At 30.6% G+C, this 18,396-nt stretch overlaps 1 protein-coding gene and 2 long non-coding RNA genes across 3 annotated transcripts in view; 2 read left to right on the plus strand and 1 right to left on the minus strand.

Annotated features, from left to right (window-relative positions):
* The first annotated feature begins 312 nt into the window (after positions 1 to 312).
* LOC143042594 (uncharacterized) lies at positions 313 to 1,185 on the plus strand. The gene is made up of 2 exons (XR_012968061.1): positions 313 to 446; positions 690 to 1,185. It is a non-coding gene; the product is annotated as an uncharacterized LOC143042594 (long non-coding RNA).
* A 5,181-nt stretch (positions 1,186 to 6,366) lies between these two features.
* Positions 6,367 to 8,019, plus strand: LOC143043527 (uncharacterized). The gene is made up of 2 exons (XR_012968441.1): positions 6,367 to 6,634; positions 7,875 to 8,019. It is a non-coding gene; the product is annotated as an uncharacterized LOC143043527 (long non-coding RNA).
* Positions 8,020 to 11,450: 3,431 nt separating this feature from the next.
* The window catches only part of LOC143042595 (uncharacterized), a 78,055-nt gene continuing 71,109 nt past the window's right edge, over positions 11,451 to 18,396 (minus strand). The window contains exon 10 of the mRNA XM_076214991.1: positions 11,451 to 12,667. Within this exon, the coding sequence (XP_076071106.1) occupies positions 12,518 to 12,667 (150 nt within the window). The 3' untranslated portion in view covers positions 11,451 to 12,517. The remainder of the gene's footprint in view (positions 12,668 to 18,396) is intronic.

Raw genomic sequence — 18,396 nt, forward strand, 5'->3', positions numbered from 1 at the left:
CATAATTCGTATGATGACACGGATGAATTTGTTCTCTTTCATGACACTTATTATGTTACGGGGTATCAATCATTTGTCAATTTCACTTTAATGTCAAGAAAAAGTTTTGATCATGCTGAGTTGAAGATGAAACATACAATAAAACATTAAAGAAGATAAATTGATAGATCTTTTTCCTGAACAAATAAGGCATGTTTCTCAATATTAAATAGAAAACAGTGCTGATGTGTTTCACTTAAAGTGATTTGCAAACTATAATGTCTGAATTGTCTTTTTTTTTAAGTAAGATAGATCACCTGATTCAATCGATTATAGATAGATCACCTGATTCAATCGATTATATTAAAAATATGGTTATGGGAATTGAACGCAGAAGACAACCATCTTTAAAATAGCAGGATCCCTTGTTTAAATAAAAGTTTGATTTGGACAAGAGATTTGAAATGGTAAGTGAAATAACATTGTCGGTAAATTCCTAAATTTATATGAGAAGAAACACAATTTTGATATTTTGATTTGTAACATACATAAAAAGTGTATGTGTAACCATGAAAACACCTGTTTAATTAGTAATGAGAATTGACTCTGTGTGTATCTGATATGATAAATAATTCAATTGGTAGTCCCATTGACGAATCCAAACTTGGACAGAACTTATGAAAATAATGTATTGTGTTATTCATTTGTAGGAATATTCAAGACAGCCATTGTTCACAATTTATATTGGATACCAAATCAGGCACCGATCACCAAAGCAACTGCTCAAATACATACAGAAGCGACGATAGATAATGCGAATGGAAGGAACAAACACATCTTTGCATTAAAAGAAAGAAAATCTTATACACAGGGAAGTTATTTTAAGTATTAGTATTTGATAAATTCATTGATCCATTAAAATAAATATGTTTGGCAAAGAACTGTTGTTCAAAAATTTGAAACTTCATAATGAGTATTGCTGATTTAGTTAATATAAGATTCATACTTGTTGAATTATATAAAATCAAACTGTAGATTATAACTATATAATTTAATTTTGGATGTAACGCGTCTTCTGATTGACTGACGTTATTTTGTGATGAGCCCACAGACATAATTTAGTCATGTGATCGTGACGTCATCAACGTTTTTTCATGGTTTTCTACGGTTTAAAATGGAATTTAGAATTAAATTATAAGAAATGACTGTAATATTTTTTCTGTCTATTCGAAATAACATAAAAAATGTCGTGCACACTGTTAAATAACCCGCTACGCGCGTTATTCAGTGTGCACCAATTTTTTTATGTTATGTCTTCATAGACAGAAAAAAAATACAGTCATTCCTTAATTATCATCGCGCTTTATTCTGTATATACAACATATATCTAAAATATTTGAAAATCAAGGTGGAAAGAAAACTTGTGGTTATGGTTTGTTGTTGTGTAAAATAAGATTTGTTTTTCGTTTATTTTTTTTTGTACATAAAATAGGACGTTTGTGTTTTCGTTTGGATTGTTTTACATTTCGGGCCTTTTATAGCTGGTAATAGGTATGGGCTTTGTTTATTGTTGAAGGTCGTACGTTGACCTATAGTTGTTAATTTCTGTGTCATTTGATCTCATGTTAAAAGTTGTCTTGTTGTCAATCAAACAACATCTTCTTTGTTTATATATATAAAGGTTAAATCAATTCCTGCCATAATGCAACATAATCATTACCAAACCTTCATGATTAGTTAGTACCTCGTCTTAAGCGTGTGTATTTTTATTCAAAGTTACCCTTTCACTTTAGTTTTGTATCATTTTAACAGCGACTGTGAAAATCAAACATCTGCATGTAAATATAAGTAAAACAAATTTTACTTTAAGCGAATTACAACTGGGGCACAAAAGTTACAACTTTGAGCAGCGTTAAACCATTTATTTTAACCCCAGATCTCTATTGAAACATTTGATTTGCAATAAATAGATCTTACAACAAAAATCAGTTTAGAAAACAAAATTACTTAATGTTCAATACGTATATAATATACAATAAAATAGATAACAAAAAAAGAAATGTGCTAATACACATTTAACACAGCAGTTGAAAGGTACTGCAGTGTATTATATGTAATATTTTGTAATATTGTTATCATACAGCCTAATATTGGCTGCTTAATTTGCATAGAAACATACAAAAACATTGTTTGCAATGGAAAATAATCTGTGAAAAATCTAAAATACTCTAAAATTTAAACCACTTCTATTTACAGAAAAAAATACAAAACACATTTAGTCTTGTTTTAAACGTTGTATGGGAAATTTATTAACGTCTCCATACAACTACAAAAGTAAAGTCATAGTTGATAGACATGTTAGACAAATGTTTACGTGTGACACTTGAGAGACAAAAGTCTAGATTCGAGACATTTAAATAAGGGATCATCTCAAAACTGGGGATTTTATAATTTTTTAACAGGACTCATAACATAAATATTACAAAAATTAAATATTACATAATCGTTTTAGTAAATAGGCCTTTTAGCAAAGAATACAAAACAAAGCCATTCCTTATTTCGAAGTTTAACATGATTGTTGGTTGATTGCTTTGTTGATAAAATGTTTGCACAAAAAGTAAGTGACTATTACTTCATATCGATACACTGACTGGTCATTAGGTGAATTGGTGTTTCGTTTTATTGGTTGTTTGATTTGTTGGATGCTCGGTGATATGATTTGTTGATAATTTGCATAATGCTAACATTATCGATTATCCTTATTATTTTAAAGGAAAATGAGAGGTTCCCAGAATGCCCCTTTATTTGGAGTAGGAAATATGTATCCTTTTGTTGAAAAGAATGTGCGTTTAATATTTGTCACTGGACATCATAGTCACAATCAAGAAATCCATTAATCAATATGAAATATGTTATGGAACTGTCAATCAATCAAGCAAGCAATATATCATTTATGCAATCAACAAACGTACCAAGTCAATCAATTGATTAACGAACGCGAACATGCATCTATGACAAAAATCAAAATTTCAATCTATCCACCAATCAATCAATCAATTAAACTACAGACTAACAATCTCGGTAAACGAATCTATATGAGCATTGATATTTTTATGCTATGCAGATAGTATATCAACTAATCAATAAACCAAATAATTTTTGTAATGAAAACAATGTTAGTAATAAGGCTATTGTCGTTTTGGGTTTTTTTTTTTCATTAATTGAATTTATACTTTTATTGATGATTCGTTATTTAACCTGTTGTCAGTTTTAAACAGTTATCTAACATAACATATATTCAATAGCAACGCCTACATGAAGATTTTATCACTTTTGATTCATGATTATCTGTTGAAAAGTATTGTTGTTGGTTTCGTATGTTTCCAGTATTAAGTCCAAAATGCATTTAAATGTTCAACGAATGATCACTTTTTTCAAAAAAATTACAAGGGATACATAATCCACAAAAACGTTATTGACTTTCGATTCTTACGAAATAACAGTTAAACCTCATCTGAATACATGTCACTTAGTAAAATTTATTATCTTCATGATCAAAATTGTTTGGGTTTTTTTTTTGTTTGCCATGTCGAACTAAAGTCATATTGTTTTACACACTTTAACAAATTTAGGCCGTTATTTTCGATATTGAATTGTTACAAACTTTTCATGTTGGGGCCTTTAACCCATTTTAAAGGGCAAACGGTTCCCTATAATTGCTAAAATCCACTTAATTTGAACTTGGGTGGATAGTTTTAGGCCATTGGCGACCACACCACATCTCCTAAATTTTATCCAAACTGTCAATCGAATCGACTGTTTCCAACATGACATAACGACTTGAATAGTAGTGCGATCTTATTTTAAACTCCTCTAGAAACCAATCGATACTCAAATGAACATAACATATTGGTAAACAGTTTAGCTACATTTGGGGATAGTTTGAAACTGAGACGTTATAAAACGAGTGATAAGAGGAACCGCAATAGTAAATGTGATTCAAACTCACTATTGTATAATAGAAAAAAAATCAAATGTGTTCAAACAACGTTACATGGCTGTTACCTAAGTACTATTCATTTAATCATACATTGTATATTTTGTATGTTCTAAATCATAATGAAATTTAAGTATAATCAGTGAATATATATGTGACAGATAATGCCTAATTTTCAATTGGTTGCAAACAATAGTTCTCAAGTAATTAAACAATCAATGAATTAAAATGTTATCAACAGTTAAAAAACAACTCCAGTGTCTACAACTCTACAGTCAATTGCCCTCTTAGGTAAAATAAAAAAAGGTTTGAAGCACATTAGTTAAGTCTTTTGCATAACCTTCAAAAACTAGTTATTAGGCAATTGATACATGTATTTTATAAACGAATAAAACGTTATCCAGCTAACCTTGCCTAAATTGTTGCCATCACATGGTGTCTATCGTTAACAAATCTTAATTTGCTCTATAAAGATGAGCATTAATAGTGTGTCTGATGACAGTATAGCAGACTAGAAAATAATGTATTCATAAGAGAAAGTATTTAAATTAGTTGTTATTCTAGTTAAAAGAACATTTTCATCTCTTGAGGGGGGATTATATTTCATTTGATCTTTATGTACATGCAAACCAGAGGGACTAATTGATCCTTCAAATTTGTAAACAAACTTACTAGAGTTTTCTTTTATAATGGTTTAATGTTACATACTGTGACTTGGATGGAAAGTTGTCACATTGTCACGCATAACAATTCTGCTTACATCTATTATTCTCATAAAGTTTTTCAAACTCTCAGAATATCCGCCAGGGAAAAAAACAAAACGCCACCTTCCTTTTTTAGTCCACGAAACGTCACTGTTTATGATTTGCTAAAATTTATATCATTTTGAAAAATTATAATGTTAATGATTTGATAACCTTAAAAATTCTGAAAATTTGGTCATAATGTGGAACAAAAACTTTATTGAATAATTAGTTACAACAGGGCTTACATTAATTTATATGTATAGCAAATATATTTAATTAGCGACATTTGAGGTTTTGTGAGATTTTGCAATCATGTCGACCAGTTCTGAATTTGTTGTCGCTTTAGATTATGACACATCTGATAAAATCATCATGACAAGAAATTTAAAATTCCAAACAAAATTTTCTTCAAGTTCAGTATGTATTACATGTCTTTATAATAATCTTTTTACCTCATCAGATGAATTTTTTTTTTATCAATAATAATCATTACCTATTGCTGAAAAAACACACTTATTTGTTCTAAAACAAAACATTCAGTTTAACTAAGATAAAAGGAGAGTGAGCGAAACAGGTTTCTTGGTTCCTCTATTTCACAGGTTATGTAGCGAGTGGAAATTCATCTACCGACCAGTACTAAAATGAAGAATATCTATATGCAATATTATATTACAACAATAGCAACAAATAAACATGTCTATGATTATTTACTTTGTTATAAATGTATTGTGTTCATTTTTAACATGCTATGTCGGTTGTTTTTTTCTTCAATGTTTTTTTTTTCTTACACATTTGTAAATTATATATATAATTTATATATTTTATATATTATTATGTATATCTTTTTTAATAGATTTTTTTTAAGCATTTACACTTTACACTATGTTTGATAACAATCATTGTATAAACATTGTGTAATCGAGACATGTATATGTAATTTGCCAGACAAAAAAGTTAAATATAATTAAGCATACAGTGTTTGCGAAAAGAGAATTGGATTATTGTTAACTAAACAATGTTTGTCTGGAATATGTCAAAGCGTTTGATACCTGTTTTCTTTATATTATATTATCATTATCATGTAACTAGTTCTGAATATAGAGATGTGTATTCATTGTATTGGTGATAGTGTGTCAGTATGTGTAACTCGATTTTCAACATGGTTCAACATTTTGTTCGTTTATGTGCATATTATATAACATTAATCAACTTATATTGATGTTTTGAATCATGTTTTATTTTGTATTAATCATAATGTTTTCAATAGCAACTATGTCATATGGAATCATTCTACTAAATTTGAAAACTATAAAACAGCGAAATAATTTCATTTCCATAAGCAGCACTCGCACCGGCAAAGTGAAAGGATTAATATAAGTTACTATAAGTTGTTTCCCAAATCCACTTTAAATAAATATGTTTAAACTTAAGAGTTCCCAATTAACATTGGTGTAAAATGATAACAATAAAAGTAAAACGGAATAAAGAGCGCAAGAAATAAGCTTAACTAAAAACATAGGATTCAAATAAAAATAAATAAATAAGTAAAAAAATAAATAAATAAATAAATAGATAAAAAAAAAGTAAATAAATAAATAATAAATAAATAAATAAATAAATGAATAAATAAATGAATAAATAAATGAATAAATGAATAAATGAATAAATGAATAAATAAAACAGTTGAAGACTATTTTGCATGCTTTAATCAAATTTTTATTTTAGACCTTATCCAGGGGAATCCACAGAAGAGTCATACGATAATGCAAACGACAGTGTAAGGACAATTTTATTAATACATAGATCTTATATTTTTTTTAATTCTTTTCAGCTGCGTGTACTAAAATGGTACTTTAGATCTTATCCAGAAGAGATCGATGAAAAATCATACGACAGTGAAGAAGAAGAACTGGTAGGACATTTTATGTTGCTTTTATTTTATCAAAATCAAATGAAGACTCAACATGCTCAAATTGATGTATGCATTGTGTGAAATTTAATAAACATTTAGCATTTTACAGAAGAGCAAAACCGAAAATGGTTTAAAAAAACAATAAACCATTACTATCCAAATTAATATGACTTTAATAATTAGGTAATATATCAGGAAGATTCTTTAAGGAATGACTGTAATATTTTTTAAATATCATAAAAAGGTGGTGCCCATAAACAACCTGCGTAACGGTTTATGTAAAAGTTTGCAGCACCTTTATGCTATTACGAATAGACAGATCGAATATCACTGTCATTTCTTATAATGTAATTCTAAATATCAATTTTAATTAGTTATTCATGAAATAAACGTTGGTGACGCCTAGGTCACGTGACAAAAGTATGTCTATGAACTGATAGAAATTAATAGAAGGAAACTTGAGATTGATGAAAATATCTGCAAGGTTTTATGTGAGTACTGTTATATTGAATATAATTTCAAATATAACGTCTGTCTCAGTTGATGACTGGGGGTTATTAGACTGTTTGATTTTGTATATTAATTATATCTTTCTTACAAAGTCATGATGTGATTCCTTTTTTATTTATATAAAAGCTCTTTGTCTTTTAACAGCCTACAACAGTAAGCGATTAAATTATATAGCATGGTTCTTGTCGTTCACTGATATTTCGTGTATCATGTCTGTGGAGTTTGATAGGGATTCGTCATAATGTACAGGTGTAAATCCACCAAAGCATATTACGTCACATCCGGTTGAATACGAAAAGGGCAAATATCGTTGGTATTTCAAAGCACCGTTATTTGGTTTGGTATTTCTATAGAATATTTTGAAAACCTGAGGTTACATATTTACTAAAGCTTGAACACAGGACAAGGAAGTGACCATTTGATTGGTCAAATTCCAGTGATGGTTTCTTATCCGATATTCAGTGAAATGAAATGTGAAAGTTTGTCTAAAGCACTGGACAGGACAAAAATGTTACTTATGCAAAGTATTTCTTTATTTGAAACAAGGATAAATTCTGCACATGTTGTTTTGAAAAGTGCAAATTTAACAAAGGCTTATTGGGAAAAAAACGTGAGTGGTATTATACCCCAACAGTTTATATTCCTGTGAAAGTGTAAAAAACAACTTAGTGTCGCATGTCAGTTTGTACTTGCAGTAAGCATATTTATTTTTCTATGTTTCTCATTTCAGTCTTCCGACTACACCAAGATGTACAACGACAGCAGTGACGAAGAAGACGAGTGAAAATCCTATTACTTGATGCAGACTTTTCCGGATTATTCAACTTTATCCATAGGATTTTAATCTCAATATTAAAAAAAATCTTTAAAGGTGATACCATGTGTTTAGTTACTTTGATTCAACTTTTTAACTCACCTGATCCCTTTTGTTATTTCAACTATTGATTTTGGTTTGTGTCTGTCGTCGTCGGCGTCGTCGATCGTCTTAAAACTTTTAAACAAGACTTCTCTTTTAACATCCAGGAAAGTTAATGCTTTTGGTCCAGAAAGTCAACAACATGCCCATTATAGGTGCAATTGTCGTAACCACTATTCTGTACTCGTTTCCGCGAATAAAACGTATTGAATTAGACTGATCACGTATAGTTAAGCAAAATGACGGATGCCAAATTGGGTGCAAAATCTGCCTATTCTCCGGAGCGCCAAATATCGTCCCCAGTTGTTAGTAGCGTTCGTGTTGCATTCTTTTTTTGTGTATACATTTAAATGATAATATGTTGTGTTTTGTGTACTGTTGTTAATCTGATAATTTTTTTTATATTTTCTGCAAAGGCGTTCTCGGTTTATTATTGATTCATAAGTTTGATTGCCCCTATAGTATTAGTCGCCTCTCTTATAACATAATTATGAAAACATAGAATGTCTAATATCTTTCAAATGTTTACTGATGGAGAATATCTGCCTAGGATCAAAACGCCAAATAATATCAAATGTCTGCTTGCACATTTAATCGATTATTTGGGTTTCTATCTTTAATTTTAATTTTAAAAAACTAAAACAATGGTGTACAAACTGTGACCTGTAAAAATATCAGCTCCAAAGAATTTAAGGAATTTGACAAACTGTCAATGTGACTTAAACATTTACATACTCTTTTTGGTACATTGTTTTACATGGAAAATTAATGAAAAAGTATGAACTTGTTTTGTCATTTTCGAAACCATTAATTAAATTTAAGTAGAAACTGAAAAGAAAAAATAATAAGGTAGATGATATCCTGCAACGAAAACTCAAAAATGACAAAAACTATTGTAAAACTGAAATAATTTAATTATCAATCGGATTTATACCTCAAACCTAAGTTGATTGATTTGATTTTTGGTGTTTTAACGTCACTTTATAGCACCACATTTAGGCTATTTCTTGGCGTTTCCCGGAGAAACCCACCGATAGAAAAACTAACAATCCTAGTCAATTTAGATTGAAGTCGAGTGCACACGCACGAGCGGTGTTCGAACTCACGACCTCAGTGTTGACTAGCTAATGATCACAATAGTAACTACTTTAACCAATCGGCCACAAAGGCTCCTCAAACCTAAGTGATATAAAACAAAGAAAGAACACAAAAACAATAAGCATGTCATATCAATAAGAAACCGTAAGTTAACCGCTGAAAGGAGATATTGTTTAAAATGATAAATCGTGCGAATTAACTATTTCTTATAGGATTGGATTACTCCTTATCTTAGCTATTCCCCTTAAACGACGAATTCCTGGGAAAACTGTTGTTTTTCTACCTTGAGCACTATAATATTCATCAAATAGATAAACAGAAATCATAAATGATTATAATCATCGACAATACAGCAAGATTCGAACAATATATTAGGAACTGCCTGTTTTAAATTAAATTTTATGTTGGTAAATAAAATTGTCTAGCAACTATTTCTAAATGATTTAAGTATGTATTATCTTGCTGTTATTGTACGTTCTGTTGTTTTTGACACATTGTTCTTTATGATTGCAAGTATTTAGATATTCTTAGCTGTGACTGGCTTAATTGTTTAGAGTTTTAGATAAAGGAAAATCTAGAAAATGTCTTCCGAATGCACAAACTTATATGATGCATGATTGTTTGATGTGCGACTATGAAAGCGGAAGTATGTCTAGTCATCGCTCGACTGACTCTATTCGTCTATTCGTCAAACCGTCCGAAAAACATCGGGTAGTAAACTTTTGCCAAAGTTTTCTTTGCTTTTCAGGATAGAAATAAATAAATTTTTGGTCACCAGCTTGATAATGTTGAGTTGAAGAGAGCAAACAATTTTACATCCGATATGCAGCATTTTTCTGTTTACTTATAGTATGAAATATACAACCCTCATTGTACTGGGAAAAGTTTAACGGTACTTGGTCAAACAGCTTGTGTTAGACTGCTTATCTCACACAGTCTCACCAGCTTAGTAGTTACTGTACAAGTATTGACATAATTTCAAACATTTTTTTTCTGGTTATAACCAGTATTCATGTACTTAAGTTTAGACATAATTTTCGGTTTGGGCGTTCCAGATGAAGCAAAATGCATCTTTTATTTTACTTTGATAATGGGGAGATTATAACTCAGTACAGGAAACCACTTAACTTCACCATGTTCAGTGAGAATATGTCAAAGTTTACCAAAAACTGGTAAACCGATATGCTTGAATATAACATGATATAAGATTGAATCCCCATATAGTGTATATATAGACAACGACAAATAAAGGATAACATAATTTAGTACTAAACATTCAAAGGCAATCCAGATAAACATACATAGAATCAATACATAATCTGAATGTTTTGTCATATTCTTACAAATTCATTCAAAATTTGGAAAAAAAAAAATAAAAACGCATTAAACGACAAATCTAAACGTAATACAATTGAATATTCATTTAAAGTACTTAGTGTGAACGTGAAAAAATCCTTGAACCTATAAATGGCTTATTTTTTAAATCCGTTCATTTTGTATTACGGTTGACCTGTCAGGAAAATACGACTTTACCATCATTTGAATTGTAGTGTCCAGCATTGTGCAACGTAAGTTTTACTTCTTGCAAAAGAAAAATAAGGAATAAATTCTTGGTTTTTATTGGAAATCGTGATCATCTAAAATGACACAAAACTGCATTTTCAAAACTCCAAAAATACTACTTATCGTATCAAAATAGACATTTTAATATAAACTCAAATCTTACAATTTTCGTTTAAAGATAAAAAAAAAATCCAATATAGATTGATACAAAATGTGTATAAAAAAGGTTAAGATAGAATTTGGCAATGGTTTCAGATTAATCTTATCATATTAGAGCGCAATTGATATTTTTAAACAACAGAACGATAATGTTTTTGCTTGCTATAATATAAAGTCTGACACCCTTGGTGTATCTACAAAATACCGCAACACTAAATCTACGTATCATATCTTAATGAAAGCATAAAAAGATAACTCTGTCAATGGAATCAACAAAGATTGGCATTTAAGAGAGTAGAGGTAGCCCAATATTCTTATTTTTTCTACTTGATGACGGGATTTTTTTTATCAATATTCAAGATAACACGAAACATCACGTCTGTAGCTATACACTAGTAATTATAATCAATACTCAGTGTTTTAAAGAAAAAAAATCACAGTGTGTGTGATGTTGAAGTACCGTTGGTATTAAAAAATGATCCACAGTGTAAATATGTCCACTTCATTACGGTCTACGATTTAACAATTGACCTTCATTTGATTTAGTGGACAGTTTTGTTACATGTATGTACTTGACTATAGTTTCTTAACTAATTTAAAAAAAAAGAAAGAAGATGATGAGGAAAGACGTCGGAAAAAATCGAAGAGATCGAAAATAACTTATTGATTAGAAATAGTATCAATTCTCTCTCTCTATAAAAAATGGTTATGGAATATCCAAACATAGCTGACCAATCAAAACTCTTCATCTTGGCTTAAAATAAGAGGCTCTCAAAAGTGTCTTATTTATACAAATATTTCAATCTTTAACATAAAAATAGTAATTAAAATAACTTGCCTTTTGTAACGTCCCCTTGCAGCACCCAATAATACTTTACCATAATTTTAACAAAAACTAGTTAGCTCAATTGTAACGTACGCGTATTGTATGCAATATAATAAGCTCTTGGAGAATGTTCCTCAAAATTTATTTTTCTTGTAATAGGATATATATACATTTCCTGTTTTACGCTTCAATGATAAAATCGAGAATGGAATCTGTTTGTGTATAAAAGTGTAGTTTGAGAAAATCACTAACATAAATTCATGTGTATCGATGGTTTAAGCGTTGTTGTTAAAATTTTGAAAACTGGATGTAGAAAAGAGTTAGACAATGATATGATAATAGACTTATTTTCAATATAACTAACATAATAGTTAAATAACTTTTGATAAAGCTGTGCCCGAATGTAAATACGTTTGTCGGAAACAAAATGTGTTCTTCTTTTTAGTCCTTTTGTCAATTTCGTCATGAAGCAACAAGACAGCAAAATAAAATGGAAGAGCATCTAAAGGGCATTGCGTATGCCTTAACAATAGATCATCTTATAATTATTTTTAGTTTATAAAGCCGTGTATACATTTTGTATACAAAACAATAAAAAAAATCTGTTCTTAGCACCCAATATTCCAAAAAGCAAGTAACACAAACAAGTGGTTATATATGTTTAAAAAATGTTTTTCGTTTTTGTTCCAAAGCATTGTCAGTTTGATTTCAACTTATGAGTTTGAAAGTCCCTTTAGAATCTTTCGCATCTCTTTCATAATGATATCTTTGGATCCTAGGTTACTATGTTTAATCTTTTTTGCTATGTTATCTAATATTTCCAAAGCCAAAAAATAAATATTCCAATCAAAACAACGATAACACCAACAAACATAGCAATATCAACAGGATTCAGCTTCAAAAGAGGGTGAGGTTTTGAAGAAGTGTCTTTGACAAAGTCCGTAGGCTCAGGTATCAACACCTGAAATAAATAATCAATGATACAACTAAAAATTATTTAACGGATACAGCTGAACGTAAATTTAGTTACTCCAAGTGTGTGATTGAGTGTCTTTTTACGAATAGCAGCTGAGTTTATAAAATGTAAGTTAAATTCTGTTTTCAGAGTTTTCGTTTAACTCGAAATCGAAAAACTGATGATACCAAACAGTAAGTTTATCGAAATACTGATACACCTGTGTTTTTGTTTTTGTCATATGACAGGGTTTATTTGCATTGTCGCAATCCTGGTCCTATTTTTTTTATTTTTTTTGTTTTTGGCATAGAACAGTGGTTATTTTTATTGTCGCCACCTCTGTCCTGTTTCCTTCTTCTTCTCAAGATTTGCGCTATTAGAGCCCGGTGATATTGTCAGCATAGAAATTATCGATTTATATAAAATCCATTACATTAATATAAACATGCATTAATTTTGAATATTGCTTTTAATCCTGTCATTTTTTTCTTCTACATGTATATCTGCCACTGACTTGTTTAAGGTAATTATTAAATCAAAATATTTTTTAATGAATTGTAACTTATCTTTTATCAGTTACGATCTATACTCTACTTATCTAGTGCTAAATATTCATTATACCTGATATAATTGTATTAGATGAATTAAATATGCCAGGTTTAACAATAATCAAAATTAAAATCTTACCACTTCTAAAAATCGCAATACAGGAATATCCAAAGATGGCACTGTTGTGTCCCTGTAGTTCCAGAAAGGGTCAACATCTGGACAATAATTCTTTATTCTAGCAAATCGTGTTTCTGAAATTCCTAACTTTGTCAAAAATTGTCTTTCTTTTTCGACAACTTTTGGATCATCGGAACTGTATTTATCCATGTGAGTAAACACTCCATAAACGGTAATATCTGTGAAATACGAAAATACAGTTAACTCTCGTTGTCTCGAACTCGGTTGACTCGAAATTTCGGATGAGTCGAAGTTTTCACGTGGTCCCGAACTTTGTTCTATACAAAAGTATGTAATTCGACTCCTGATGAGTCGAAATTGGATGAGTCGAAATTTCGGTTGAGTCGAACTAAATTTACGGTCCCAAGGTTAACAAAAGCATTCAAAATTCATTTTTTATCTCGAACTAATACACATATGTCAAAACATGACCTCCGGTATTTAAATGGATTAAAGAGTTAATCTGACAATACACGTGTAATTAAATTTCCGGTCACTGACCACTGTATTGATTTATGACATGCCATTTCCATGAGTGTTTACCTAAGATTATCTTTGATAGAATTTTTATAAATAATTAGTGAAACATTGTTAATGTACATGAAAAAGTATTTAAAATGTTTACAAAACCATCAATTGTGATTGACGCTAATGAGCTTGGGTGTGTATAAAGTGAGGATTATGGCTCCCGTCGATGATCACTTAAAAACTACTCAAACGGCGTCTTTAATCTTGTTATATTTTCTTTTGAAAAGAAACAGTGAGATAAAACAAAAAGAATAGAAATCAAAATTTTCTTAAATCTCTTGTATCCGAGAATAAACAATTGTGTCAGCTATAACCGACCCGAATTACGAAACTATCGTTTGGAAATTACTCTCTTGGAAAAGCCATAGGATTTTTTTTAATTGAAACAATTGAATAAGTAAAAATAATGTCATTATAATAATAAAAGACTGTGACATACAAATACATCGATCTTATACTAGAATATCGTTCCCCTTGCCATATTCACCCGGATTTATTTTAGCTTTACCAAGCTAAGCAAGAGTTGTGTCCCTTAGATTGTCGAACTTCCGGTGTTCGTTTGAGTCGAACTACGTGTATCTCGAAATATTTCTCTGGTCCGGCTGACTTCGACATAACGGGAGTCGACTGTATGTTGTTTCGTGTCAGTGAATAGGCTTTAAAATGCAAAATATAAATATCTTATCCGAGGAGGTCCTTTTTGAAGAATTTGTTTTTAATCATTTAAGTACGTATTTGTCAGTGAAAAAATCACGTCCGATGGTATTTCCATACTATTGTGTTATCAATAATAACTACAACAGTGAAATCATAGAGATTATATTTACTAATTCAGTTAAAAAAAACATTTCTCCACATGCTTGTCGATTCTAAACAAAATCAATGACGATTTCATTCTACTAGGAAGTCTAAATGAAACAGGACCCGAGTGCGTTTCGTCCTTTTGTGACTAATCAGTGACGCTACGTTTAATTTAATGCCAGTTGCAAGTAGGATGATTGACAAAAAAATTTAATGTTTTTTAAAAGACATTTGGTTAGAATTAACAAGATTGGCTTATGTTAAGATTGATTTTTTCAATCCTACCACTTTTTGCACTTTAATTAAGTTAAGCGATCTGAACCAGGTGTTGTTTGTGGTTAGCATATTTTTGAAGGATGATTTAGAATTTAATGCAAAATTCATGGTTTTGTATTTGGAAATTTATAAAAATTACCATATAATTGATATTCATGTCAACACCGAAGTGCTGACTACTGGCTGGTGAAACTTTCCACCAGCAGTGGCATCGACCCAGTGGTGGAAAAACCTTATTGTAGTTTAAACATGGGTAGGCTTTATATTCGTGATTATTTTTGACAGAGCAATTATTTCGATTCTGATTAGTACAATTAAGGTAATTTCTATGACCGATGTGTATAAGTTTTGAGCGTTTGTGTATGCTCTTCCACGAACCGCTCTTTTTTGTTTCTAAATAAGCTGACGACTGACACTAGATTTTCAGAGGGATGAGTTTTTTACAGCCAGCATGAATGGTAGTCGTATCTAGGTCAAATATGTCAATTTCCAATTGCAACACATTACAGTCGTAATAAATAAATAAGTTACACCATGTGCATCTTTTAAGATTTTGGATGTGTTCTAAGTTAATAAATCATATTAAATGCATGCCAATTTGATAAAATTCATAATTCTGGAGTAATCAGTTTACGCATGTGCAAACAAATGTTATGGAATTCAGATCTTGGTTTATTCACAAAGCGAAAGAAGCACGTCATATAAAGATGTCCTACCTACAATATGTTAAAGAAAATGGTATTCTGTTTTTAAGTACAAAGTTTAATATAATATTATTTACTACTCGATAATGGTAATTTGCATGTCTTAATCATATCAATTTGTTTCAGTTAAGAAATCCTTTGTACAATGATGCCACATCTACTAATTTTAATGCACATTTTATGCTATTCGTGAAGTTGGGGTTTTTTTTTTCTTTTTTATAAAATGAATCTTTTATTGCACATTTTTCTACTGTTTTATGATGCCTCTGCTGGTACACTGTTAGTCCCCGAGGGTATCACCAGCCCAGTAGCCAGTACGTCGGTACTGGCATGAAATTTTTGTGTTATTAAAATTTGCTGTTACAAAATGTTAGAATTATCATAAATTAAGGAATGTATCTTCCTCGTGCAAAGCTCTGAATCCTTTCACGAATTTGGTTACAACTTAATCGACTCACAGCATTAAGTCAGTATCCCTGTAAATTAGTTACTGTTTAACCCGGGAGATTTTATAGTAAAATTTATATCTATTAAATATGGTTAGTAATAGGCGAGTGATTTATTTCAAAAAGAAAAAAATTCAAATTAGTTAACGACTTCAATGCACGCACCTAACACACAGCTGTATTATATATCATTCAAAAGCTAATAATCTGTACTTTTTGCTTTGCCCGGTCGTAAAATAAATCGTACGGTGCGTTTTCTGTTAAATTGAAAATTTTATAAGTGCAAAAAGTGCACGCAATGAAATTAAGATTTTATGATCAAACTTAAGTAAGGTTTAAAAATGTATTCTTCCTGAATTCCCCATATAGAGCCCTTCAAAACTATGCCTCATGGGAAAATTCCCATGATGCATCCTTCTTAACGAGGCTGAATATTGAAAGATTTGAATTCATCATTTTTCTTTTTTTTTTTTTTTTTTGTGTGTTTGAGTTGCTTGAAAACATTGCCTAATTTCCTCAGTATGCAAAAGTAACGATGGAGTTATTTCATTGACAAAAGTACCCTTTTCCATCAATTAAAATGCCATTTCAAAAGAACTTCTTAATCAATCATTTTGTAACTTCCAGTTGTATATAACAAATGTGGTCTTTTCCAAAAAATTGTAATAACGAAATTAAAAATTGTCTCTGCATGCTAACTGTCCCCACGAAATAAAAAGTTCTATAGACCGTCTTTTTCGTCTTTTTTTATATTAACTGACAACAATCTCTCTTGTCTTCATCCTTTAATCTTTTTTGAAAGATGTACTGCAAAACAAAGGAAATAAGATTATAAATCTTGATGAATATACGTAAATACACACGCCCAAACAAAGCGGTCGGGTGGGTGGGGACCCATACCTTACTTAAGTTTGATCATAAAATCTTAATTTCATTGCGTGAACTTCGTGTACTTATAAAATTTTCAATTTTATTGCTCAAACTTAAGTAAGGTTTTAAAAATGTATGTTCAAAGTTGTTTAATTATTTATGTATATCACTATATTACACTATATACAAATAGATTTATCAAATTGTTTTGTTTGTTTTGTTTTTTTTTTTTTTGTTTTTTTTTTTTTTTTATAAACATTTTTACAATGCTTTAAGTTTTTCTTTGTGGGTTTCTGTATAATCACAGTTTAAGGACAGTTGATTGGAAGCTACCTGCTTCAATTTCTGTTTCTAGTGGTTTGTGGTAGAATTTTTCAAACGTTCCCCTAGATCGCCAGTTTGCTATATTCATAATTTGTTTTATTGAAACTCCGAACTTGTTTGCTTTTGATGTACTCGCACCCCGAGTTGAATGTGGTTTGAAAATATCAGTATCTATGCCTGCAGATTCTAGCATACGTTTTAACCAATGCGCAATTGTGTATGATTTGACAGGTTTGTGAGGTTTAATAAAACTAATGATCAATTGATTACACTCATTAGGACTAAGACTCACGGTTTTATCAATGTAGTCTAAGATACATTGAACGACATTAAGATTGTCATTCTCCGGGAAGGAGCTAAATGTTATTTGGTATGGTTGTGAACCAGTCTTTCTAGTCTTTGTAAGTTTTACCATTGTAAAAATAATTTCATTTGTACGAACATTCATATAATCCATATCCAGTTTCTGAATGTCCGACGACCTACTCGCTGAAGTAAGAGCTAAAAGCATGGTCAATTTCAATGTCAATTCTTTCAAACTCAAATTTTTCTTCGACCCCATAGAACTTATAAATTTTAAGACTATATCTACGTCCCAAGTTTTTGTGTATCTTGGAAGAGGAGCGCGTTCGTTGAAAACCCCAGCCATGACCTGCCTAATCAACTGATGTCTGCCTATTTTTTCGGAAAACACATTTTTGTGAAATGCCGAAATAGCTGACCTGTAAAGATTTAATGTGCTATACTCGTAGCTAGACTTAAACAAATATGGAATAAAGTTTGCTATCGATTCCACAGGGGCCTGAAAGGTATCCAGGTCCCGTTCACAACACCAGCGATCCCAGTGTCGCCAGCAGCTGTTGTAACAAGATTGGGTGCCTTTCCTCCATCCGCTAACCAAGAGTTTGGAAGCGTCTTCCGAAAGTCCCATTGCTTTTCGCTCAGTCCGGAAACTTTCAATGCCACTTGTTTTAAGGTTTTGTTTTCTATTAGTGGGTGGGTCCCGCCCTGTGGGTTTGTCAATAAATACCTCATTGGAGGGAGCAGTATTGGTGCTGAT

The sequence above is a fragment of the Mytilus galloprovincialis genome, chromosome 8, assembly GCF_965363235.1.
Source record: "Mytilus galloprovincialis chromosome 8, xbMytGall1.hap1.1, whole genome shotgun sequence".
Lineage (NCBI taxonomy): Eukaryota > Metazoa > Mollusca > Bivalvia > Mytilida > Mytilidae > Mytilus > Mytilus galloprovincialis.